At 39.7% G+C, this 27,261-nt stretch overlaps 1 protein-coding gene across 3 annotated transcripts; it reads left to right on the forward strand.

The window, feature by feature from the left end:
- The first annotated feature begins 1,153 nt into the window (after window positions 1–1,153).
- Gtf2h1 (general transcription factor IIH, polypeptide 1, 62kDa) lies at window positions 1,154–26,397 on the forward strand. 3 transcript variants are annotated; one of them, XM_013019659.1, is made up of 15 exons: window positions 1,154–1,313; window positions 2,407–2,599; window positions 4,009–4,174; window positions 6,701–6,794; window positions 8,386–8,535; window positions 8,653–8,732; window positions 12,286–12,413; window positions 12,526–12,613; window positions 15,302–15,390; window positions 15,639–15,756; window positions 18,466–18,556; window positions 18,801–18,916; window positions 21,955–22,047; window positions 22,387–22,392; window positions 25,401–26,397. In XM_013019659.1, the coding sequence occupies exons 1-15, from the start codon at window positions 1,160–1,162 to the stop codon at window positions 25,485–25,487; spliced, it is 1,653 nt and encodes a 550-aa protein (XP_012875113.1). In that variant the 5' UTR covers window positions 1,154–1,159; the 3' UTR covers window positions 25,488–26,397. The 3 variants fall into 3 exon arrangements, 2 of the variants coding, with proteins under 2 accessions (XP_012875113.1, XP_012875114.1); XM_013019660.1 differs by lacking the exon at window positions 22,387–22,392; XR_001175186.1 differs by lacking the exons at window positions 18,801–18,916; window positions 22,387–22,392 and having other exon boundaries at window positions 25,401–25,489.
- The last annotated feature ends 864 nt before the right edge of the window (window positions 26,398–27,261 follow it).

The following is a 27,261-nucleotide window of genomic DNA, read 5'->3' on the forward strand; positions in this document are numbered from 1 at the left end:
AAGATTTTGGTTTGAAGTCAGCATGAGCAGACAAATCTGAGAGATTTTTATTCTCTAGTTAACCAATAGAGAAGCTGAAGTAGAAGGGGCTGAAGTGGTAGAACATCAGTCTTGAGCAGAAAAAACCAAGTGAAAAGTATGAGGCCCTGAATTCCAACCCCAATACTACTAGCACATACACACAAAAGGAAAATTAGTATCTGAAGTTTTAAATATTAATAAGTTTGTTTAGGTTTTGTTTGTTTTTTGTTTGCCAGTACTGGGGGCTTAAACTTAGGGCCTATGTGCTGTCCTTCAGCTTTTTTTCTTTTTTTGGGGTGGGGGGGGTCTGGTCTTGGAGCCTGAACTCTGGGCCTGGGCACTGTCCCTTAGCTCTTCAGCTCAAGGCTAACGCTCTACCACTTGAGCCATAACACCACTTCCACCTTTTTTCTTTTTGCTTATGTGGTGCTGAGGAATCGAACCCAGGGCTTCATGCATGCAAGGCAAGCGCTCTACCACTGAGCCACCTTCCCAGCCCTCAGCTTTTTTTCTTAAGGCTAGTACTTTACTACTTTAGCTCTAGCTCTAGTTGCAGCTTTTTGTTAGTTAATTGGAGATAAGAGTCTCACAGGCTTTCCTCCTGGGCTAGCTTTGAACTACCATCCTCAGATCTCAGCCTCCTGAGTATCTACAATTACAGGTGTGAGCCACTGGCACTTGGCAATTACTCAGTTTTATTTTTAGGTAATGGAAACTAGCAATCAGGAAACTTGGGTTTGTTTTCAGCTCTGGCAGTGGTTTGGGGAACTAAAGTTCTGTGATCTTGGTTGTTTCAATTGAGACGATTATTACCTATTCAGTGGAGTCCTAAGTAAATCTAAATATAGATTAGATATAAGATTACATTTTGTAGTCAAATTGTATCTTTGTGTGTGTGTGCCACCTGTGCCTGACTTCAAATCATGTCTATAAACAAAAATAAATGGGGAAAATAAATTGATAACACTCTTATTTGTGTATGTGAAAATTGTTTGAAAAACCAGTAATTTTATAAACTGTGTTGCATAAATTCATACATGTGATATGAGCAAAATGAAATTTGTAGATGAATAATAACATGCAATTTTTACAAGAGAAGACTTCACCATTTCTTTGGTTTATTTTTCTGATAGCCGTCATGGCAACTTCATCTGAAGAAGTTTTGTTGATTGTAAAAAAGGTGCGTCAAAAGAAGCAGGATGGAGCTCTATACCTCATGGCAGAAAGAATTGCTTGGGCACCTGAAGGCAAAGATAGATTTACAATCAGCCATATGTATGCAGATATTAAATGTAAGTCAAATATATTACACTTTATATGTGTGTATGTATCGTATCGTATAGTATTTTTATGTCCGGTTTCCTTTTTTTTGGGGGGGGGGTCTGGTTATAGGGCCTGAACGCTGTCCCTCAGTTCTTCAGCTCAAGGCTAGCGTTCTACCACTTGAGCCACTTCCAGATTTTTCTTTTTTACTTATGTGATGCTGAGGAATCGAACCCAGGGCCTCGTGCATGCAAGGCAAGCGCTCTACCACTGAGCCACCTTCCCAGCCCCTATGTCTGGTTTCTTTTTGTAGTACTAGGAAGGAAACACAAACATCGTGCATGCTACAAGCATTCTGCATTAAGCTGTATCCTAATTCCCTATTGTAATTGTATTTTTTTGGGGGGGGGTCGGTCGTGGGGCCTGAACTCTGGGCCTGGGCACTGTCCCTCAGCTCTTTAGCTGAAGGCTAGCACTCTACCACTTGAGCATCAGCCCCACATCCGGCTTTTTCTGCTTATGTGGTGCTGAGGAATCGAACCCAGGGCCTCATTCATGTAAGGCAAGCACTCTACCACTGAGCCACCTTCCCAGCCCCCCTATTGTAATTTTAAAAGATTGTTTTTGTAGTCTTGGTAAGATTCATTTCTCCTTATTTATTAATTTATACTATTTATACCCTGATCTTTTCCTTATTAATAGACCATGTGCAGATTTCCATATATATATATATATATATATACACACACACACACACACACACACACACACACCTCATAAAGATCTCCATATATATTTTGCTTTAATAGTTGGATAAGCTGGCTGTGGTGATTCAAGCCTATAATCCTAGCTACTTGGGATACAAAGATTGGAGAATTGTGGTTCAAGGCCAGTCAGGGCATAAACAGTTCAAGAAACTCCATTTCAGCCAATGGCCAGGCATGGCAAGTCTGATTATAAGAGATTCTTTGAGAAAAGGTATTTCTGAAAAAAGCATGAAGATTGGAACAGGGCTGATAAAGCCCAAGCAATCCTGAATCTTATTGAGAGTAGAAGTAACCTATTGTCTAGCAACTTCTACAATGTGACTGTTCTTATCTTAGTTTCATGCTTCCTTTTTAGGTCAGAAAATCAGTCCAGAAGGAAAAGCTAAAATTCAGCTTCAGCTGGTTCTGCATGCAGGAGACACAACTAACTTCCATTTTTCCAATGAAAGCACAGCAGTGAAAGAACGAGATGCAGTGAAGGACCTTCTTCAGCAGCTCCTGCCCAAATTCAAGAGGAAAGCAAATAAGGAACTAGAAGAAAAAAACAGGTAATGAAGAACAGATTAGTCTTTTAAAGGGATGCTAGAGTTTTGTCTACTCCCTTGGTAGACTACTAGCTCATTATTATCCTCCACCACCCCTTTTTTTTTTTCTGTGCCAGTACTGGAGCTTGAACTCAGGGCCTAGGATCTGGTAAGAGCTGGTAAGAGTCTTACAAACTTTTCTGCTCAACCTGGCTTTAAACCTTGATCCTCAGATCTTGGCCTCCTAACTCATTAGGATTACAGGCATGACCCCCCAGTACCTGGCACTTTGCCCTATTTTTCTTATATAGTCAGGTATAGAAAATAAAACCTTTAGTATTTTTACCACCATGTATAATTGTCAACTTTTGCATATTGCTAGCTGTGTGACTTTATGCAAATGAGAATATGCAAACCCAAAGCTTTAAAGTAACTGCATATAGCCTAACATTTGATTAGGAGCAGAAATGAAATAGAAGGTACTAAGGTTCCTTGGTTTCTTTTCCCAATTCTCTATCACAGAGAAGATATTAAAATATTATGATATGTTTGTGAATGAGAAACAAAGAAAAAAGTGAGATAGATAGCATGTAAAATAATGAGAATTTCTGAGAAGATGAATTATTCCATTTACCAATATGTATCAGACTATTCATTCTTTCAGCTCCCAGTGCTTGTCAAAATGACAAACTACTTATTGGAAAATCTCTAGCATAGCTCCTCTCTTCCCTTTCACCTTTCTGTGTGAAAGACAATACAGTACCTTACAAAAAAAAAAATAATCTCTATCACAGGAATACAAAGCAAAATCCATGCTTTCTAAGAGAGATCGAGAAAGTCAATACTGGTTGAACTTAGGCTGTGGGTGGGTGGGTGTCACAGTCAGTGCTGGTTGAACTTAGGGCCAGGGCACTGTCTCTTAGGGGAAAAAGCTCAAGGCTGGAACTCTACCACTTGAGCCACACCTCTATTCTCAGCTTGTCTGCCTGGGCTTGCTTCAACCTGGTATCCTCAGATTTGAGTCTCCTGAGTATCTTGGCATGAGTTACCAGTCCCTAGCTAAGAATTTAATCTTCACTTCAAATTTATCTCTGTCTCTATTCATTCTTCCCCCAGGTTTTCTTTTTCTTAATTGGTTAAAAGTAAACTAAAAATTAGCCAGGCTCTAGTGTCTCACTGTGGATCATGGTTGGAAATCAGCCCAGGCGGGTAAATCTGAGATTCTTATTTCCAATTAACTACCAAAAATGTCAGACAGTTCCCAGGCCCTGAGTTCTACCAGTCCCCAAGCATGTAGGGGGTTAGGGGCGATCTCCACTACTCAATTACTACAAGATAAAAGTTGTTTCATGTCACCAAAAGCCTTTGAAAATATTATTTTAATGGTGTTTTATTGTAGAAATTTAATTACTTTTAATATAATCTATCACCAGAATGCTCCAAGAAGATCCTGCTTTGTTTCAGCTTTATAAAGACCTTGTTGTAAGTCAAGTGATCAGTGCTGAGGAATTCTGGGCAAATCGTTTAAATGTGAATGCAACAGATAGTTCTTCTACATCCAATCACAAGCAGGATGTCGGCATTTCTGCAGCATTTCTGGTATGTGACACTTGGAGATTTCTGAAGGAAAGAAGTCATAAGTTCAGTATGTGTGTTTACAATGATTTTCTTTCTTTTTTTTTTTATTGTGAAAATACTGTACAGAGGGGTTACAATTACATGGGCAAGATAATGAGTACATTTCTTATCAAGCATTGTAGCCTCCTCCTTTGTTTCTCCTTCCCATCCTCCCCTCCCCCCCACCCCCTCCAATCCTCCCCCCCCCAAAGTTGTGAAGTTCATTTTCAACATAACGACTTGTACATCTCATTGTTGCAATGGGTCCATTTGTATCCCTATTTAAACGATTTGTTTTTCCCCTTCCCCTCCACAAATTATACCGACATCAAATACAGTGAAAGCAGGGGTTATACTGTGGGGAAAGGACATACAAAGCAACAAAGAAATAATCTTATAAATGTGTTAGAAACAATCGCATGAAAGAAAAAAAACATTTGAATACATATCTTAGGGTTCATTTCCCTAACATCACCTTATCTGACCTTTTCTGCTTGACTCAGACATCTACTAGATATTGCAAATAAGGGAAACCATGGGACCTGTGTTTCTTTGGGCCTGACTTACTTCACTTAATATAATTTTTTCCAAGCCTTTCCATTTTCTGACAAATGGGGCAATATCATTCTTTCTGATGGAGGCATAGAATTCCATTGTGTATATATACCACATTTTCTTGATCCATTCATCTACTGAGGGGCATCTGGGTTGGTTCCATATCTTAGCTATAGTAAATAATGCTGCAATAAACATAGTCGTGCTGGTAGCTTTAGTATAGTCTTGTTTGTAAACATTTGAGTAAATGCCCAAAAGTGCGATTGCTGGGTCATAGGGGAGCTTTATGTGGAGTCTTTTGAGGAACCTCCATACTGCTTTCCAAAGTGGTTGAATACAATGATTTTCTTAAAATAAAAATTATTATTTCCTAAGGAGGAGGCTACAATGCTTGATAGAAATATATCTTTCCCATGTAATTGTAACCCCTCTGTACAGTATTTTCACAATTAAAAAAAAGTATTTCCTTAAGTAAATTAGTGGAAAGCTCAGTTTCAATGTTCTTGTAAAATACTTCCCAATGCAAATAAAATTTTAAAACTTCATTTTTTTTATTATTCTGTTGTTGTGGTGAGTGGGGTGCTAGGTAAGTAGTCTTACCACTGAGCTTCATTCCCAGCCCTTACAAGTCTTTTTAATTAGGTATAGATACAAATATAGATACACTTTCTTATTTTTGAACTTGATACTAGCATGCCAGCACCCAAATGGACTTTCAAAAGGACTCTTAGAAATTGGATTGAAACTTAGTTTTTCTCCAAAAAAATTTCCAGTACTGGGAAAACCAGCATAAACCTAGAGCTTCTAACATGCTAGACAAATGAGTCATGCTCCACCCTTTTTGTATTTTTATCTTTGAGGTAAGGTCTTGTTCAGTTTGCCTTGACTGGCCTTGAACTTTCAGTATTACCTCCAGTTTTACTGGAATTTTGGTGGTGTCCTATCATGTCCACCCATTTTGCTTTTTGTATACAAAGTCCAGTGTAGTCTCATTTTCACAGTTCTACGTCAGCCTCTTGTAATATTTTTTACAAGTAAAGCTTATAAAATGCATGTAATAAAGAAATTAGAAATACCTGTGGAATTAGGAAATCGAATTCTTTGTGTCAGTGGAACTAGAACAGTATTTACGCACTCAGCAGAATATTTTGAATACTAGGCTGACAGTGGTAGCACATGTTTCTAATCCTAGTAAAAGAGGCATGAGGATTCTGAATTCAAGGCCAGTGAATTCTGTACAGTGAATTCTACGATAACTTGGACTACACAAAGAGATCCTAGCTCAAAAAGCAAAAGCTGATTGTATATTTAGTATCTTTCATATGATTGGTAGTATGTTGAATTTATGAAGTATTTCCTTAGGAAATGAATCACCAAGCTGGGCACTGATGGCTCCCTCCTATATTCCTTCTCAAGAGGCTGAGATCTGAGGATCATATTTAGAAGTCAGGTGGGCAGACAAGTCCATGAGACTCTTATCTCCATTTAACCAGCAAAAAACTGGAAATGGAGCTGTGGTCCAAATGGTAGAGCACCAGCCTTGAGCACAAAAGCTAAGAGCAGTGCCTAACCCCTGAGTTAGAGATAGGATCTTGTTCACTTCCCCTTGACAAAAATAAAAAAAGTCACCTAATGGCAGTTTAACTAGTAACCAAGGTTTATAATGGCTTGGGCAGCTATAAAAGTTTTATATTAGTTCTGTACCTTTGGCCATACTTTAACATGCCTATTTGGTTACTTGCAAGGAAACATTTTATATATCAGTAAGGGTCTAAGGAAGCAGTCTAGGCTTCTTTGAGTCATGTCTCCATGTCAAAAGTAAAGTGAAAGACTTATTGTCTCTTCATTTAGAAAAATCTGTTTCTAGCCTTTGTGTAGTATGTTTCAGGAGCTTAGACATAGTCCTGATTTGTTAATATATGTAAATATTCATGTGTGTGATTTTCATTTTAGGCTGATGTCCGGCCCCAAACAGATGGCTGTAATGGTTTGAGATATAATTTAACTTCTGATATTATTGAATCCATTTTTAGAACTTATCCAGCAGGTAAGACTTACTCTATTAACCTTCAGGTGGTTACAATATATATTTAGATGAATCTGTTACTATATCAATGAAAGAAAACTTTTCTTTATTCCTAAGTGCAATAAAATATGTAAAATCCTTGTTCTGTTTTTTGTGGGGGAGGGAGGTTTGGTTTTTGTGGTGGTGGTGGTGGTCGTCGTCGTGGGGGTTGAACTCTAGTCCTGGGCTCTGTCCCTCAGCTCTTCAGCTTAAGGCCAGTGCGCTACCACTTGAGCCATAGCGCCACTTCCAAAATACCTAGTACCCTACATATGATAGATATTAATGGCTCAGTAAATAATGTAGTATATAATTAATTCGTTAATACGATGGGTCTCATTTCTTGGGCACTGTCCCTTAGCTCTTTCTCTCAAAACTGGCTCTTTACCACTTGAACCACACCTCCACTTCTGGGTGTCATTTCTTTCTAGCAGTGTTTCTTAAACTTTAACCCTCAGTGCACCTGAGTAAAATGAATTTTCTATATTCATTTAATCACAAATATTCTTAAAATAGATATTATGATCATTATTTTACACATATATAAATGAACAAGGAAGCAAATTTAGGTCTGACTTCAAGGTTGTTGGTGTTTGCAGTGAAATTTAAGAAATTGGGCCAGGTATCTGTAATCCTAAGTATTCAGGAGGCTGAGATCTGGGGATCGTGGTTGGACACTATCCTGGGCAGAAAAGTCTCCCATGAGACACTTATCTCCAGTTAACCACTCAAAAACGAAGTGGAGCTGTGGTTCAAAGTGGTAGAGTACTAGCCTTGAGCAAAAGAGCTCTGGGACAACACCCAGGCCCTGAGTTCAAACCCCACAACCAACCAAAAAGAGAACTTAATTTTTACAGGTATTAATTTGCATATATACATGTGAAAAACTTAAACCATATTCACCCTCTCTGTTGGCCCTTCCCTCCCACCCACCAGTATCCACCTCTTAACATAGCCTACTTTATTTTCCTGTAATTCTTTTTTTAAAAAACAACTACTGTACAGAGGGATTCATCGTGGTAATTTACACATACACATAATTAGATTAACCTGATCTGTATCGTCTCCATCTTTTTTATCCCCTTGTTGAAGAATTTTTTATGTATAATGAGGTATTTTATCTAATTTGTGAAAGTTTGTAGATCTAGTTTCTCACCTAATCTCAAATTATATTTCATATTTATAACTAAATTGTAACAAATGGTATGCAGATATAAGAGCTTTAAATTCTAGTTTTTGGTTTTAGTCTGTGTTTCAGTTGAGAGAATATAAAAAATGAATATTGAGAGCCAGAGGCCAATGACTCATACCTGTAATCCTAGCTACTCAGGAGGCTAAGATCTGAGGATTGTGGTTCGGAGCCAGCCCAGGCAGGAAAGTCTGTAAGACTCTTATCTCAAATTAACCAGCAAAATGCCATAAATGGATCTGTGGTTCAAGTGGTAGAGCCCTAATCCTGTGCAATACTCAGGGACAGTGTTTAGAGCCCTGAGTTCAAGCCCCAGTCCCAGTACACAAAAAAAAGAAATGAATAATCAATATATAATTTCCTATGGGATTTTTTTCTTTACAGTAAAGATGAAATATGCAGAAAATGTTCCTCACAACATGACAGAAAAGGAATTTTGGACACGTTTTTTCCAGTCCCATTATTTTCATAGGGACCGGCTAAATACAGGGTCAAAGGATCTCTTTGCAGAATGTGCCAAAATAGATGAAAAAGGTAACTGTTTATCCCTATCCCTGATATACTCTAGTATCTAGTTGTTGGAGCTGTTATTTTGTTTTATGTTTGAGAAAGCTAAGCCTTGATGGACCTTTTATTTCATTGATTTTCTAGGGTTAAAAACAATGGTTTCATTAGGAGTAAAAAACCCACTACTAGATTTGACAGCTTTGGAAGACAAGCCATTAGATGAGGTAAGAAGCAATAAAAAGGAGTTTGAGGGGCTGGGAAAGTGGCTCAGTGGTAGAGTGCTTGCCTTGCATGCATGAGGCCCTGGGTTTGATTCCTCAGCACCATATAAGCAGAAAAAGCCAGAAGTGGCACTGTGGCTCAAGTGGCAGAGTGCTAGCCTTGAGCTGAAGAGCTGAGGGACAGCGCCCAGGGCCTGACTTCAGGCCCCAGGACTAAAAAAAAAAGGAATAAATAAATAAAATAAAATAATAAAAAGGAGTTTGAGGTAAAGCAGTCTTTTCCTAGATTCTAGAAAATTATTATTTTTATAATTTAAAAATAAGCTGAAAAGTATAGATGTTCACTTGTGAGATTGTAAGATAAGCAAAATACTGATAAATCTTAAAGCCTTGGGTTTGATCTCCATCCCCAAAAGATATGCTTTTGGTAGTGCTATTTATTGTAAAAACTGCCTTGAATGTGCCAGGCAACAGTGGCTCCCATTTGTCTTAGCTGAGCTCTGAGGATAGAGGTTCAGAGCTAACCCAGATAGAAAAGGATGTGAGACTTCATTGCCAGTTAACTAGTAAAAAGCCAGAAATGAAGTTGTGGCTGAAGTAAAAAATGCTAGACTTGAGCAGAAAAAGTTGAAGGACAGTCCCACTCTTGAGTTCAAATTCCCCCAGCACAGCTCTGATATATGATGACATGCTAACACTTTTTAGAAACATTTTCACTCTCCTATGAGCAATTTTCCAGCTAATTATGAAAACTTAACATAGTAAGGTAACCTTACTTTAAAGAAATATAAATATTAGTAGATAAGTAGATTTTTCTACTCTCTGAAAAAACTTGGCCCACAGCAGCCCAAGTGTGTTTCAGCAACTATGCTATCAAGTATGAGCTACTTAATGGCACCATTACTCCAGTTAAACAGACTTTTTCATTCACTGAGAAAGAAGCAATTTCTTTTGCTTCCCATTTTCTGGTCCAAAAATCTGTCATTATTCTTCATTTTCTTAGCCTTCTTTGAGCTCCTTTTGTATATACTTTTGTATATACTTTTAATATACTTACAGCTTCCTTTATTGGTTTTTTTTCCTCCTATCTTACCCTCTTAGTTTCAGTATATGTCATCACCAAGTGAAGAAAAACTACTGTTAAAATTTTATGCTAGCTGGTCATCAGTAGCTCATGCCTGTAATCCTAGCTACTCAGGAGGCTGAGATCTGAGGGTCGCAGTTCAAAGCCAGCCAGGGCAAGAGAGCCCATGAACCTCTTATCTCCAATAAACCACCAGAAAACTGGAAGTAGAGCTGTGGCTAAAGTGGTAGAGTACTCGCCTTGAGCTGAACAGTTGAGGGACCATGCCAAGGTCCAGAGTTCAAGCCCCACAACGGGAAGGGGAGGAGGGAATTATGCTACATTCTAATTATAAACTAACAAAATAATATTTGGTGCTCAGATGAGTCATTTCCTTGATGAAATTCAGTTATTTTCTTGTTAGTTCTCCCAACTCAGTAGTTTCTTTGGTGAATTGGAGCACATTATAAAATAGCTCTTTTTTAATCATTCTGAGGTAATGCATAGTGAAAATTACAGATACAGTTCTGAATGGTGGGGCAAAATAATTTTTTAATGGCATATTGTACATGCAACTTTGAAGCATTTCTTTTCACTTTATTATCAATATGCCATACTAAATATACCAAAGTTTGGTGTTTATTTGTTTTGAGACAATCTTACTAAGTTGCTTAGGCCAACCTCAAACTCAATTCTGCCTCCCCATCTAGTATCTGTGATTATCGGAAATTGCACCAGGCTCTACTATATAGTCTTTAAAACCAAACTACCTGACTCCAATACTGATCTAAAAAAACAAACAAAAAAACCCCCACATATCTAAGCTCACTTGTTTTTGGTTTTTAATTAGTTAGATTAACAGTACGAGGCTATTTTACAGGCTATAGAGGATATGAGGGCAATCTGGCTATAATATGTTACCTCATTGATTGCCAGTGGTGATTCAGCTGATCTGTCTGGCTAGGCAGGTATCTCCTTCCTGATAGAGGAACTGTTCTTCTCAAAGGTATACCTCCATCCAAACTTTCAAGAGAGGCTGAAGAAGGTATAGGTCAGTGATAAGAGTTCAAGCTTATCTTGTGTGATGTCCTGAGTTCCATTCCCAGCACTGCCCAAAAGACAGTTTAAAGAGCCTACTGAGCCAGGCACCGGTGGCTCACGCCTGTAATCCTAGCTACTCAGGAGGCTGAGATCTGAGGATCACGTTCAAAGCCAGCCCAGGCAAGGAAAGTCCCTGAGACTCTTATCTCCAATAAACCACTCAGAAAACCAGAAGTGGCGCTGTGGCTCAGGTGGTAGAGCACTAATTCATCTTGGGCTGAAGAGCTGAGGAACAGCGCTTAGGCCCAGAGTTCAAGCCCCATGACCGACAAAAAAAAAAGAGCCTACTTCATATGCTCCATGAATAACATGTTATTGCCATTATCTATATTTTTAAATGTCTCCATAGTATTCCATTAATACAACCAATCCCTTTCATAGAAATAGTATTGATTCTATTTTTCCTCTTTCTACCTCTATTTTTTTTTTTTTTTTTTTGCCGGTCATGGGGGCCTGAGCTCTGGGCCTGGGCACTGTCCCTCGGCTCAGCTCTTCAGCTCAAGGCTAGCACTCTACCACTTGAGCCACAGTGCCACTTCCAGCATTTTCTGCTTATGTGGTGCTGAGGAATCGAACCAAGGGCCTCATGCATGCAAGGCAAGCACTCTACCACTGAGCCACCTTCCCATCCCCCACCTCTACTTATTTTAACTGTTAACAGGATAGGATCTCAAGCCTCCCAAATGCATTGTTTCATAAACACTTAATTATGTAATGATGAATCTCTAATTTCCCTCATCTCACTCCAGACCTCCAAATCATTCAAATTACCTGCTTGATGTCTCTAAGATATTTCATAGGCATAAGCCCCAGGACCAACACACACACAAACATAAAAAGGTGTAAAGGGTAAGGCATATAACTCAGTGATAACGTTTTGTTAGCAGGTATAAGACCATGCAGCTAGCATAGAATTGGGGAGGGGGCAGAATTTTAAAAATATTTTTGTACTAAAAGGACTTTGTATTACTAATTATGGGTAAAATACCACTTGTTCTTAAACATTTTCTAGTAAATATGTAGAAATGTTGTTGAGAATAAAGTGTGTTGGGTTCTGGTGGCTCACACCTATAATCTTAGTTACTCAGGAGACAGAAATCTGAAGATTGTTTTGAGAAGAAAGATTGGAAGTCAGCTGAGGCAGAAAAATCCATGAGACTCTTATTTCCACCCTACCAAAAAGCTGGAAGTAGAGGTGTGGTTCAAGTCGCCCAGCACTAGCCTTGAGTGAATAGCCCAAGCAAAGATGAGGCTCTGAGTTCAAGCCTCAGTATGGTATAAAAAGAGTCCTGTGATTTTTTTTTTTTCAAATAAGCAGGTCTTTTTTATATAATAGATGAAAAAAAAGGCAGAACCTTACTTTGATTTTAATCTACAAAATTGTTTCCATAGGGCTATGGCACTTCCTCAGTGCCATCGACTTCCAATTCTAAGTCCATAAAGGAGAATAGCAATGCTGCAATCATCAAGAGGTTTAACCACCACAGTGCCATGGTTCTGGCAGCTGGTCTCAGGAAACAGTTAAGTATACATGGAAAGATTTGGTCACTAGGCTTTTCAGAATATCCAAGTGGAGTTGTGGTGAGTTATGCTTGTAGTTTTAACATTAATGTTTTTCCCTTTGTTTTTAAGACAAGCACAAAATGAACAAAATGGTGAACCCAGCCGCATGGATGGAAATTCTGGAGATGCTGACTCCTTTCAGCCAGCAATAAAAAGGGTATGGGCACAAAATTTGGGCCAGTTAGAGCTTGGGTTTCTCCAGATATAAAGTATCTACAAATACTTTGTGTTGCTTATTTCATATGACTTAGCATTTCTGACCAAGATGCATTAGGCTTGGCATTTAAGCCTTAGCACTAAAAAAAGACTTTAAAAATAAGAATGACAGACAGAGGATCCCTTTTTTCTCTCCCTTTAGTCACTTGCACTGCCACCTGAACCATGACTAAAACTTCTCCCCCTTTATTAAGTATTCTTTATTATTATTAAGTACTTGTCCAAAGGCATTTCAATTCCGCCTTGATCAATGTTACCCCTTCCATTGTTCTCTCCCAACATTTAATGGTTTTTATGATGGGTTTATCAAGGATTAAGTGCATTTTCAATTTAGTTTTGGTTTTATCAGGGTATGGCACTATTTAAAGTAGTGGAGCATCTGTATTGCATCAAAGGGTTTATGGAACTGGTATGGTAGTACATGCCTGTATAATCACAGTATACAGGAGGATCACAAGTTCCATGCCAGTCAGGGTTAGACCCTGTGTCAAAATTTAAAATTTAAGCCAGTGGCTCATGTCGTAATTCTACCTACTCTGGAGGCTCAGATCTGAGGATTGTGGTTCAAAGTTAGCCTCAGCAGGAAGTCCATAAGACTTACCTACAATTAACTACCAGAAAATTGGAAGTAGCGCTGTGATTCAAAGTGGTAGAGCTCTAACCTTGAGCAAAAGAGCAAAAAAGGGATAGTGCCCAGGCCCTGTGACCTTAGAGGGGGGTGGTGGGAATTAATTTTTTTCAAAGGATATTTTATAAACTGGGCACCAGTGGCTCACACCTGTAATCCTAGCTACTCAGGAGGCTGAGATCTAAGGAATGCAGTTCAAAGCCAGTCTGGGCAGGGAAAGTCTGTGAGACTCTTTATCTCCAATTAACCACCAGAAAACTAGAAGTGGTGCTGTGGCTCAAGTGGTAGAGTGCTCACCTTGAGCTGAAGAGCTCAGAAACAGTACCCAGGCCCAGAGTTCAAGCACCACAAGCAGCAAAAGAAAAATAAACAACAAAAAAAAGGTACTTTATAGCAAAAGAAGTTTAGGAACTAAGACCTTCAAAAAAAGGTGGTTATCTTTCAGTAGTAGTTGCTTCATTAATGCATTTCTGTGAAGGGATAAATGAATACTATTTATTTCACTACTTTATTGTGTTTCCATGGGTTTATATTAACATTTAAAATGAACAAAGGCAATGAAATACTTCAAAACAAAGTCAGTGAGATACTTCATTTAATTAAGTAAGATTAAGATATAAATTACACCTGGGTTCTAATGGCTCACACCTGTAATCATAGCTACTCAGGAGCTGAGATCTGAGGATCATGCTTTGAAGTAAGTCCAAACAAGAAAGTCTGTGAAACTCTTATCTACAATTGGCCACTCTAACAGTGGAAATGGAGATGTGGCTCAAGAACTGAGTGCCAGCCTTGAGTGAAAAAGCTAAAAAAAAGACCATGCCCAATCTCAAGCCTCATTACTTGCATTAAAAAATACATAAATAAAAGATACGTAAGTTATAGAGATTGTAGAAATCTAAAAAGTGATGTGTTTTTTTGCAATACTGTGCCCTAAATTAAATACCCTTGATTTATGGTAGTGAACTATCAGAAATTTTTGTTTTCCAATATTGATTTTTACAGTATTCAATAGTAAATGCTGCCTCAGAATATTTCTGTACAGTCTTTCAGTTGTTAAGTGTTGTATACTTTACAACAATTTTATAAAATAAGTAATTCAAAAGTAATAGTTGGGAGAAAAAAGTAATCATTACCTGAGGATGTAGTTCAATAGTAGAGTACGTGGCTAACATGAATAAGACCCTGGCTTCACATCTAAGTACCACCACCACCAAAGCCAGGTACCAGTGGCTCATGCCTATAACCCTAGCTGCTCAGGAGGCTGAGATCTGAGGACCTTGGTTTGAAGTCAGCCAGGGCAGGGCAGTCTGTGAGACATCTCCAATTAACCACAAAAACAACAGGAAGTGGCACTGTGGCTCAAGTGGAAGAGCACTCACTTTGTGCTGAAGAGCTCAGGGACATTGCCCAGGCCCAGAGTTCAAGCCCCACGCACCCCCCCCCCCAAAAAAATTCACGCAATTTCCCCAGGCTGGCTTTGAACTGTGATACCTCAGATCTCAGCCTCTTAAGTAGCTAGGGTTACAGTCATGCGCCCCCAGCACTGGCTAAAATGCAAACTTTAATGTATCAGATTGATAAAAATTAAAGGTTCTGTAATTCTTAATACAACCAAAATGTAGGAATACAGTGATTTTTAAGTGATTGGTAAGAAAATTGGTTCAGCCAAGAAAAACGTCATTTCTAGCTCATAGTAAGAAAACTTTTTTTTTTTTTTTTTTTTGCCAGTCTTGGGGCTTGAACTCAGGGCCTGTGCACTATCCCTGAGCTGCTTTTGCTGAATTCTAGCCCTCTACCACTTGAGCTAGAGTGCCATTTCTGGCTTTTTCTGTTTCTGTGGTACTAAGGGATCAAACCCAGGGCTTCATGCATGCTAGGCAAGTATTCTACCACTAAGCCACATTCCAAGCCCTAAGAAGACATTTTTTATCCTACACAGCATTTATTACTTAAATAGGAGAAAGTTACTGACCAAAAGTATTATGTTAACAATTACAGGCAAAGTTACAAGAGTCCATTGAATATGAAGACTTGGGAAAAAACAATTCCATTAAAACAATTGCACTAAACCTCAAGAAGTCAGATAGGTAAGTTTGATCAATGATAAATTAAGTTGAAGCAGAATAGTTTCATAACAAAATTATGCATCTTAGGAAAGCATCCTAAATCATCGAAATAAATTTTGGAGTTTTATGTTCTCTTTATTGCCTTTATAGGATTTTTAACTGTTGTATCTTTCTCTTTCTTGAGAAGAAATGTATTGCTCACTAAAGTGTTTAAAAGACAAATATTGAGCACCTTTACTCTGTGATTATTTCTTGTGTGCTACCTTTAGGTATTATCATGGTCCAACTCCAATCCAGTCGCTACAGTATGCAACAAGTCAGGATATTATTAATTCTTTTCAAAGTATTAGACAAGAAATGGAAGCTTATACACCCAGATTAACTCAGGTAGGTAATTTGTTCTATTTAAAGACCAGAATTCTTATTGTCCTGTACAGGAACATCCACAATGAACTATACAAGTAACATTTTAATTAGGTATAAAGACACATTTCTGTTAGGAAATGTGGGCTCACACTTGTAATCCTAGCTACTCAGGAGTCTAAGATATGAGGATTGAGACTTGAAGCCATCCCAGGAAGACAAAACCCCGCCTATGAAAATAGACAAGGGGTTGCCGGGCGCTGGTGGCTCACGCCTGTAATCCTAGCTACTCAGGAGGCTGAGATCTGAGGATCGCGGTTCAAAGCCAGCCCAGGCAGGAGAGACCGTGAGACTCCTGTCTCCAATAAACCACCAGAAAACCGGAAGTGGCGCTGTAGCTCAAGTGGTAGAGCGCTCGCCTTGAGCTGAAGAGCTGAGGGACAGCGCCCAGGCCCAGAGTTCAAGCCCCACGGCCGACCAAAAAAGAAAATAGACAAGGGGGCCTGGGAAGGTGGCTCAGTGGCAGAGTGCTTGCCTTGCATGCATGAGGCCCTGGGTTCAATTCCTCAGCACCACATAAGCAGAAAAAGCTGGAAGTGGCGCTGTGGCTCAAGTGGTAGAGCGCTAGCCTTGAGCTGAAGAGCTCAAGGGACAGCACCCAGGCCCAGAGTTCAGGCCCCATGTCCAGCAAAAAAAAAGAAAAAGAAAATAGACAAGGGGTCAGAGCTGGTAATCTTGACACTTAGTGCAAATAACCAGCAAAAAGCCAGAGGGTAGACCTGTGGCTAAGTGGTGGAATGCCAGTCTCTAGAGAAAAGGCTCGGGGACAGAGCCCAGGTCCTCAATTCAAGCTCCAGTAACACACACACACACAAAAAAAAATTAAGTAAATTGAAAAAAAAAATCCAAAAGTAGAAAAAAGGGTGTTTGTCAAGAAGGATCTGAAAACATAAAAATAATGAGTTTTTGTTTGGTAGTATTGGGGGTGAGGGGGTAGGAGGGAGTCTGGTCGTGGGGCCTGAACTCTGGGCCTGGGCTCTGTCCCTCAGCTCTTCAGCTCAAGGCTAACGCTCTAACACTTGAGCCACAGCACCACTTCCGGCTTTTTTTCTTTTGCTTATGTGGTGCTGAGGAATCGAACCCAGGGCCTCATGTATGCAAGGCAAGCGCTCTACCACTGAGCCACCTTCTCAGCCACTATTTGGTAGTATTTTATTCTTATATACTTGGTTTTAGTTGGACAGCCATGCATATTGCCAAGTTACTTTTTGACATAACTATGAGTATTCTACATGACCTCAAACCCAGAATGTATAAAATGGTGTTTGTTACTTTTTCTTTTTTTTAATCCTTCACACTTAAGTTAGAAAGTTCCATCAGTTCCTCCTTGAATATTTCTAGACCTGTGTGTGACTCAGGTGGTAGAGCATCTGCAAAGCTAGCATAAAATAATCATAGTAATTTTTTACTCCAACAGCTTAGTTGAGGTAATGTTATTGCACATTATCTAAAAAAATTCAGTCTCATCACTGCAGCTTATTTTATAATGCCTCTTTTTTCTTGCTAGTTAGTAGATTGAGTGCTGCTTTCTGTCAGTAATACCTTTTACCCCCTTATCCCCAACTTAGGTGGTAAAACCAAAAAGGAAGAGAGTCACATACCCAGACTAGGGGGCATTGGTAGAAAGGAAGGAGAAAGGAGGAAGGGGGAAAAGTGAGTAATAAGGACTAGATATAGAGGCAGTAAAAAGGAGGGTAGTAAAAGGAGGCTAGGTGAATATAATTGGTGTACATAATAGGCATGGACAGAACTATCATAGTGAATCCCATTCATTTTTAACATTAATATGTGTTAGTGTTAAATTAACCTTTTTGGGGGGGTTGTGGGGCTTGAACTCTGGGCCCAGGTGCTTTCCCTGCATTCTTCAGCTCAAGGCGAGCACTCTACTGCTTGAGCCACCACTTAGGTTTTCTAGTGGTTTATTGGAGATAAGAGTTTCAAGGAGTTTCCTGTCCAGGCTGGCTTTGAACGGTGATCCTCAGATCTCAGCCTCCTGAGTAGCTAGGATTAAAGGCGTAAGCCACTGGTGCCCGGCACTAAATTGACCTTTCCAGTCCCATCTTCAGCCAATCTCCACTACTCCTTTCTACACATAGCTAAGAGTTCAATAATACATTGTTGTTCTTTTTTCTTTTTCTGTCGTCTTGGGGCTTGACTCAGGGCCTTGGCACCATCCCTGACTTTTTTCACTCAAGGCTAACACTCTGCTGTTTGAGCCACAACACCACTAATGGTTTTCTGGTGGTTAATTGGAGAGGAGTCTCACAAACTTTTCCTGCCCAGCCTGGCTTCCAACTGCCATCAATCCTCAGATCTCAGCTTCCTGCGTAGCTAGTTATAGGTGTGAGCCATTGGTGCCCGGGCTAGATATCCAGTCTTGATAATCACATCATAAATTGGTTTTTTTTCTGGGCTTTTTCATTTAATATTTCCATATCATAATTGAATATAACAGACTGAAGTCTCAGAAAGCAAAACTACTAATAGGAGGAAGCTATTATTAGAATATAAGTTTTCTACCCAGACTGTGATCTCAGGGAAGTTGTTAACTGTCATTGCTATAAAGTATTAATACAGGGAAAAAAATACTTTATTGCACCTTTTACTATAAAACTCAAATATTAAGTAACAACTGACAAAAGAGGAATTTTTTTTTTGTCTTATTTCTTTCAGGTCCTCTCAAGTAATGCTGCTAGCAGTACCATCACAGCACTATCACCTGGAGGAGCACTTATGCAGGGAGGGGCACAGCAAGCCATAAACCGTACGCACTCTGGGCAACCTTCTACTTCTATCCTTTTGTCCCTTTTGTCAATAAACTCTAAAGAGCAAGCCTTGCTTTTTCTTTGAGACAATTCTGGAATTGGGGGATTGGGACCTCATGCATGTTAAACATGCACTGTACTACTGAGCTCTACTGGCACCTTAAGTGGTTATTTTTAGAGACTGTATGGAAAATAGCTTTTATCGTATGGACCTCTTTTTTTTTTTTTTTTTTTTTTTTGCAGAGATGGTGCCAAATGATATTCAATCTGAATTGAAACACTTGTATGTGGCTGTTGGAGAACTTCTCCGGCATTTCTGGTCTTGCTTTCCTGTTAATACACCATTCCTAGAAGAAAAGGTTAGAACCTAAGTAATATCTTAGATTTTTTTTTGGTACTGGGAATCAAACCCAGAATGGTGCACTTGCTATGCAAGCACTTTGCCACTGAGCTATATCCCAGCCCTTTAGATGTTATTTTGAAGTTAGAAAATGTTACTCTGTTTACCATGGCACTAATAGAACTACTATTTATTTCATTTAAGCCTTCCAGCACCTTCATGGAGATAGTATTAATTATAAATTCATGTCATAGATAAGGAAACTGAGATCCAGAGTTGTTCCATAACTGTTGAAAATACAACTTAAATCTATTTCCAAGCCACAATAAATAATAGAAGAGAAACCCAAAACAAATCATATATATATATATAATTATTTGAGTCAGACACCTATAATTCTAATTGCCCAGAAAACTGAGATCTGGGGACCACAGTTCAAACCAGCCCCAGCAGAGAAATCCCTAAGATTCTTAACTTCCAATTATCCAGCAAAAAGCTGGAAATGGGAGTGTGGCTCAAGTGGTATAACACCAGCATTGAACAAAAAAGCTAAGGAAGTATGCAAGCCTGTGAGTACAAGCCCCAGTATCAACATAAAAATCATTTATTTTAGAGCTGTTTCTCAAGTGGTAGGGCACTTCTAGCAAGCCCAGTCTCATGCTAATAAATAAAATTATGGGGGGTAACTAAAGAGTGAACCCAGAGCCTTATGCATGTTGGGCAATTACTACTACTCATCTACATCCCCAGACCTGTACTAGCTATTTAACAAACACTTTTAGCCAGTTAAAGGACAGGTAACAAGTAGAAAAAATACTTATGCCATTAATAGTAATGAAAGCTTTCTTGTGTAGATTGCTCATGCCCTGTAATCCTAGCTACTTAGGAAACTAAGATCTGAGGATCGCAGTTCAAAGCTAGCCTGTGCTGAAAGCCCATGAGACTCCAATTAACTACTAAAAAAGCCAGATGTGGAACTGTGGCTCAGTGAAAGAGCGCTAGCCTTGAACTTTAAAAAAGTTTTAAAAAAGCACTCAAACCCTGAGTTCGAGCCCCAGGACCAGCACAAAAAAAGTAAAAAATTGTTTGTGAAGCTTGTGCTTAGCATGCTTGAGGTCCTGGGTTCAATTCCTGATAACAAAAGAAAGAAAAGAAGGAAGGAAAGGAGGGAGGGAGGGAGGGAAGGAAAAGAAGCATGGGACTTGGGCTGGGAAGGTGGCTCAGTGGTAGAGCGCTTGCCTTGCATGCATGAAGCCCTGGGTTTGATTCCTCAGCACCACATAAGCAAAAAGAAAAAAGCTGGAAGTGGCGCTGTGGTAGAGTGCTAGCCTTGAGCTGAAGAGCTGAGGGACAGCACCCAGGCCCAGAGTTCAAGCCCCACAACCAGACTCCCCCCCCCCCAAAAAAAAAAAAAGAAGAAGCAACAGCATGGGACTGTCTGAAAAATAAAGCAAAAAGGGATTGGTAGTATGCTTCAAATGTTAAGAAAGGCAGAAGACCTAATGGGCAGCGCATTAAAGATGAAAGTTGCTGCCAACAGTAGTAGCACATATCTATTCTCTGAGCTCTCAGAAGGATCTCAAATTTAAGGATAGTCTGAACTACGTAGCAAGTGCTAGTTTTTGTTTTTACTTAATGGGCACCAGTGGTTCATGCCTATAATCATAACTACTCAAAAAGCCAAAAGTAGCACTGTGACTTAAGTAGTAGTCGCCTTGAATAAACAAGCTAAAGGACAGTACCAGGCCTTGAGTTCAATCCCTAGTAGTACTCAAAAAAATAAAATGCAAGTGGCTACAATTAAACACAACAACAACAAAAATCTCACATATTTGCCACCCATTAATTTGCAAAAAAAAAACCTCAAAATGTCTGCTTTTGCTCCACATTACTAAAAGTCCTTTTATAAAACTGCTAAATTCTTTGATATAGAAAATTGTCATTTAGAAATTTACCCTAAAGCTGGGCACCAATGGCTTATACCTGTAATCCCAGCTACTCAGGAAGCTGAGATCTGAGGATTGAGGTTCAAAACCAGCCCAGGCAGGAAAGTCCATGAGATTCTTACCTCCAATAAACCACTCAGGAAACTGGAAGTGGCACTGTGGCTCAAGTGGTAGAGCGCTCACCTTGAGCTAAAGAGCTGAGAGACAGCATTCAGGCCCAGAGTTCAAGCCCCACAACCGACCAAAAAGAAAGAAAGAAAGAAATTTACAGAGATGTGAAGTCGAAAAGTAGAAATGGCCTATAATATCTACTAAAAAGGGATTAATGATATGATGCACTTATACATTGAAATATTGTACATCTGTTTAAAACAGTGTGTTAGATCAGCTTTAGGTGAAGGTAACCCAAGTGCAGTTCTTTTTTTTTTTAATTTTATGCCAGGACCTGAGCACCATCCCTGAGCTTTTGTACTAAGGGTAGTGCTCTACCATTTGAGCTACAGGTCCATTTCCAGCTTTTTGATAGTTAATTGGAGATAAGTCAAGGCCTTTCTTGCTTAGGCTGGGTTTGAACCCAGGTCCTCATATCTCAGCCTCTTGAGTTCCTAGGATTATAGGCATGAGCCACAGATGCCCAGCTTCCAAGTGCAACTTTTAAAAATAGTATATGTTCTTGTTTTTTTTTGCCAATGTATATTTATGTACATATAAATAAAAAATAGAATGATACAAATTATGGACCAAGATGTTAAGTAGTAGAGTTTTATTTCTTTTACATTTTTCAAAATTTTGTGTGCCGAGCACTGGTGGCTCATGCCTGTAATCCTACTCATAAGGCCGAGATCTGAGGATCTTGGTTCAAAGCCAGCCCGGGCAGCAAAGTCCATGAGACTCTCATCTCCAATAACCCACCAGAAAACCGGAAGTAGTGTTGTGGTAGAGTAGTGGTAGAGCACTAGCCTTGAGCTGAAGAGCTGAGGGACAGTACCCAGGCCCAGAGTTCAAGCCCCACGACCAACTGAAAAACAACAAATTGTATCGCAACTTTCCTAAGGTAGTTTCTTTTTCTTATTACCTACAGTGTCTTAATTCTCATCATTTTTTTTTTTAGGTAATGAAAATGAAAAGTAATTTGGAACGGTTCCAAGTTACGAAGCTCTGCCCATTCCAAGAGAAAATTCGGAGACAGTATTTAAGCACAAATGTAAGGCAACAGATGTTTACCTTATTTTCTTACTGTTCATATGTAAATGACATTAACTCTGCTCTTATGTAAATGAATACTTTGTTTCTTCTGTTGCTGAATTACTATTTTTTTAATTGTAAAATGTGTCATACAGTCAGAAGTATGTAAAATATATGTATCCAACAGTTATCAGTGAAAGTAGTGGGATAACATTCATAAATGTTCTGAATGCTCCTGTCCAGATAGTTGCACACATCCCACCTACAGAGATCATGACTAACTAGCATTTCTTTTTTTCTCTTTTGTCGGTCGTGGGGCTTGAACTCTGGGCTTGGACGCTGTCCTTGCGCTCTTAAGCTCAAGGTGAAGCGTTCTACCACTTGAGCCACAGTGCCACTTCTGGTTTTCTAGTGGTTTATTGGAGATAAGAGTCGCACAGACTTTCCTGCCCAGGCTGGCTTTGAACCGTGATCCTCAGATCTCAGCCTCCTGAGTAGCTAGGATTATAGGCGTGAGCCACCGGCGCGTTTCTGACCATCTCTATGTTTTGCTTTATAGGTGATACACTTATGTAAATGTTCCAAAACAAATCTACATTACTAATTTAAGAAAACTAAGTAGCACTCATAAACCAGTCAATGTAAAGAAAGGCACAATTGGGCTGGGAATGTGGTTTAGTGGTAGAGTGATTGCCTAGTACGCATGAAGCCTTGGGTTCAATTCCTTAGTACCACATAAACAGAAAAGGCTGGAAGTGGTGCTGTGGCTCAAGAGAGGTAGAGTGCTAGCCTTGAGCATAGAGAGGCCCAGGGACAGTTGCCCGGGCCATTTGGTGAATAAGAGGTGTCACTATGTGTCTAGGGTTTTTTTTTACCCCAGTCCTGGGTCTTGAACTCAGGGCCTGTGCACTGTCCCTGAGTTGCTTTGCTCAAGGCTAGCATTCTACCACATGAGCCACAGTGTCACTTCTAGCTTTTTCTGTTCATGTGATGCTAAGGAATCGAGCCCAACCAAGGCTTCGTGCATGCTAGGCAAGTATTCTACCACTAAGCCATATTCTCGGGTTCTTTTGTTTTTAAAGCAAAGCTTTGCTGGACACTGGTAGCTCATGCCTATAATCCTAGCTATTTAAGAGTCTGAGATCTGAGAATCACAGTTCAAAGCCAGCCCAAACAGGAAAGTCCATGACACTTATCTCTAGTAAACAACCAGAAAACCAGAAGTGGAGCTGTGGTTTGAAGTGATAGAGTGCTAACCTTGAGGGAAAAAAAAGATAGCTCAGGGATAGCACCCAGGCGCTGAGTTCAAGCCCTACAACTGACAAACATTTTTTTTTTTTTTATTTCTTAAACATTCTAAGTGGAGGGGCTGGGAAAGTGGCTCAGTGGTAGAGTGCTTGCCTTGTATGCATGGGGCCCTGGGTTCGATTCCTCAGTACCACATAAGCAGAAAAAGCCAGAAGTGGTGCTGTGGCTCAAGTGGTAGAGCACTAGTTTTGAGCTGAAGAGCTAAGGGACAGTGCCTAGGCCCAGAGTTCAGGCCCCATGATGGGGGGGGGAGGGACGACAAACATTCTAAGTGGATTTACTTAGAAAAGAAACTTGGAGCATGTTTCCACAACACACAGAGGATAGCAAGTAGATTTCATATCTTTTTTTTTTTTTTTTGGTGCCCATCCTAAGGCTTGAACTCAAGTCACTTGAGCCACAGTTCTACTTCTGGCTTTTTGGTGGTTAATTGGAGATAAAGAGTGTCACGGATTTTCTTGCCTGGGCTGGCTTTACACAGCAGTTCTTATATCTCAGCCTCCTGAACAGCTAAGATTATAGGCATGAACCACTAGTGCCCAGCTTAGATTTCATGTCTTATACCTTCTCAGTTGTTTATAAAGCACAGTGTTGACAAGTTTTCTGAAGCCATGTGTAGCTTTGTAGTAGGATGTGCTGATCATCTGATAGAACTATATGAAGCCACTGCTGTCCACTGAGCAGTACAAGCAATTTTTTTTAATGTTCCAGACAGAGCTTAATAGCATAATCTCCTCCCCCTACCATGATAATAGATGTGTCAAATGGGGGGAATGGGATTTCTGGAATTGAACCCAGTACCTCATACACTCTAGACAAACATTCTACCACTGACTAAACTCTTGGGTTAGGAAAGGCTTTTTTTTTCTTTTTAATTCTGTATTAGATTAAAGCCATTGACATACTTAAAAGCAAACTTTATAAGACTTTAGTTATATTTATGATGAAGTCAGAACTCTTAAAGATCTATAGTTGTGGGGCTGGGAAGGTGGCTCAGTGGTAGAGTGCTTACCTTGCATGCACGAGGCCTTGGATTTGATTCCTCAGCACCTCATAAGCAGAAAGGCCAGAAGTGGTGCTGTGGCGCAAGTGGTAGAGTGCTAACCTTGAGCTGAAGAGCTGAGGGACAGCACCCAGGCCCAGAGTTCAGACTCCACGACCGACAAAAAAAAAAGCTATAGTTGTAAACTAAGATGGGATGACATACACTGTGAAGCATTGAAACTATTTGGATTTTTTTGTGATCTATACAACTATATAGCATTCTTGACATGTTGCGGCTTGACAAGAATATTAAACATAAATAGCTGGGCACCAGTGACTCACATCTGTAATTCTACCCCCTCAGGAGGCTCAGATTTAAGAAGATTGGGGTTCAAATCCAACCAAGGTTAAAAAAAAATCCATGAGATTCTCATCTCCAATTAACCAGCAAAAAATCTGTACTGGAGATGTGGCTCAAGTGATAAAAGCACTAGCTATGATCAAGAAAGGTGATTGTAATCACAAGTCAACATAGAAGAGGACTTGGGATATAGCTCAGTGACAGAGTGCCTTCCTATCATGCAGAGGGCCCTGGGTCCTTTCTTTCAGAAACACACATGAGAAAAAATAGGTTTCACAGAGTTGTGAATCCAAGATTGCTGGGGCTTGATAGAGTACATGTTTAGCATGTGTTAGGCCCTAAGTTTGCCAAAGATCAAATCTTCAAAGAGTAAGGCATTTTTCAAATATTCTAAAGACAATGTTGATGTAATCCAATATGTGGATCTAGAAATAACCAGCTTAGTTCAGCTTCCTCATTTACCTCTTGTCTGATTGTTGGTTAATGACCAAGCAACATCAAAACCCAGACAGAGCAAGTGAGCTTCCAGCCACTGTACCACACCCAGCATTTCTCCTTTCCATACAAAATGTGTTTACATTTTTTTTAAGGGCTTGCCAGTTGCCTCATTGAGGAAGTGCTCGTGGGCTGGGGAAGTAGAAAGCATGTGCCAGGTTTGGGTCAGAAACAAGTGTCTCCTGCCCTTTCCTATTTGTTACGTGTCCTTCCATGTCTTTCAGTTGGTAAGTCACATAGAAGAAATGCTCCAGACAGCCTACAACAAGCTTCATTCATGGCAGTCACGGCGCCTTATGAAGAAGACGTGAGGTGTTCATGGTTTAATGAAATTGAGAAAACTGTGACCTGCAGTGACTCTGGAGACCTGGCCTGACAGACATGCAGATGCCCATAAAGGAGAAAAATCTGCAGCATGCCAACTCCCAGAGCATATGCTATTGTACTTGCACATTGGGAACTGAAGGGAAGGAAGGGACCTTGACTCAACTAAATGCTGGGGGGAGGTAAATTAAGGCAGAACCAAATGAGCTAAGTTGCAAATATATTTGAATATGTATTACATATATATGTGTGTGCATATATATGTATATAAAGACTGTTTACTGCAGTTACTCAGGAACTGCTTTTGATTGATATTAAGCTGCTTTGAGAAATTTTTTTTTAAAAACTTAAAGAGTGCATTGATAAAAATCTGAGGTTTTTTTGTTTTGTTTTGTTTTTGTAAATTTTTTTTCTTAAGTTTATGGCACAGGGTAGACCTTAAGTATTTCTCCTCCATCCTCCACTTGGACCCTCAAGTTTTACTGAATTCTAGTTGTACCTTATATCAGCAAGTTAAGGAGAGTACTTTAAAATAAAGCGAGGGAAACTGTTGTTCAACCATCAGGAAACAGTTGTAGTCAGAAGACATCATTGGTCCTGTGTTTCCTAAGGAAATAAGAATAAATATTGCACTGAGTGTGGTTTGGAGTCCCTAAGTAAAGGGGGATCATATTTACAGAAAGTCGTGTGTGGGGTTTTAATGCAGAATTTTGTCAGAAGACAATGGCGCTGCATGTTTAAGTGCAAATGTATATTGCTAAGATTTTTTAAAAGATGGCATGTGCTTTGAGAAGAGGAAGTTGCATTTTTAAGAGTTTAAAAATCTTACGAGTGAGAAATATAAAAATCTTACTTATTTTCACCTCTAGAAGAAATAAAAGATGTTTCTCATACCGACTTTTCTCCAGTATCTGATTGTTTCTGTCCTTGGCAGATCGATAGTCATTGCATAGTGACTGGAAAGCCTAGATGCAAGAAGAAGAAGAAATGTTCTTATTTCTGGGATCTGTGCCATATTTGTTCCTAATAGGACTCATTCACTGTTTATCTGAGATTTTAGGTGTTGTTTTTTGTTGTTTTTTTTTTTTTTGGTGGGGGGGGTTCCAGTCGTGGGGCCTGAACTCTGGGCCTGGGCGCTGTCCCTCAGCTCTTTAGCTCAAGGCTAGCGCTCTATCACTTGAGCCACAGCACCACTTCCGGCTTTTTTTCTTTTTGCTTATGTGGTGCTGAAGAATCGAACCCAGGGCCTCATGCATGCAAGGCAAGCGCTCTACCACTGAGCCACCTTCCCAGCCCGCTTTTAGGTGTTTTTTAAGGTAAGGCTTCTTACAGGGTTTTTTAAAAACTAGAACATAACCTATGGTTTCTCCTAATGTGTGGCACATAGGTGTGTTGCTAGAGGACTGCTCCTTTTTTTATCTTTGTTTCTTTTTTTTTTGTAAGTCTTGGGGCTTGAACTTTGTCCTTAGGTGTTGTCCCTGAGCATTTCAGCTCAAGGCAAGCACTCTACCACTTGAGCTACAGCACTACTTCCAGTTTTCTAGTGGTTATTTGGAGATAAGAGTCTCACAGACTTTCCTGCCTGGGCTGGATTTGAACAGCGATCCTCAGGTCTCAGCCTCCTATGTAGCTAGGATTACAGGCTTGAGCCACTAATGCCGACTCTTTTTTTTTTTTTGCCAGTCCTGGAACTTGAACTCAGGGCTTGGGCACAAGGCTAGCACTCTATCACTTGAACCACAGCACCACTTCGGACTTTTT

Source organism: Dipodomys ordii, unplaced genomic scaffold (genome assembly GCF_000151885.1).
Source record: "Dipodomys ordii isolate 6190 unplaced genomic scaffold, Dord_2.0 Scaffold46, whole genome shotgun sequence".
Classification (NCBI taxonomy): Eukaryota; Metazoa; Chordata; class Mammalia; order Rodentia; family Heteromyidae; genus Dipodomys; species Dipodomys ordii.

Bases quoted from the DNA above. Each gene is read 5' to 3' on its own strand.
- Gtf2h1 (XM_013019659.1), top strand. From the start codon at position 1,160: ATGGCAACTTCATCTGAAGAAGTTTTGTTGATTGTAAAAAAGGTGCGT. The intron at 4,175-6,700 runs GTATGTGACACT...TTTTCATTTTAG, and splicing joins GCATTTCTGCAGCATTTCTG to GCTGATGTCCGGCCCCAAAC. The intron at 18,557-18,800 runs GTACGCACTCTG...TTTTTTTTGCAG, and splicing joins GGCACAGCAAGCCATAAACC to AGATGGTGCCAAATGATATT.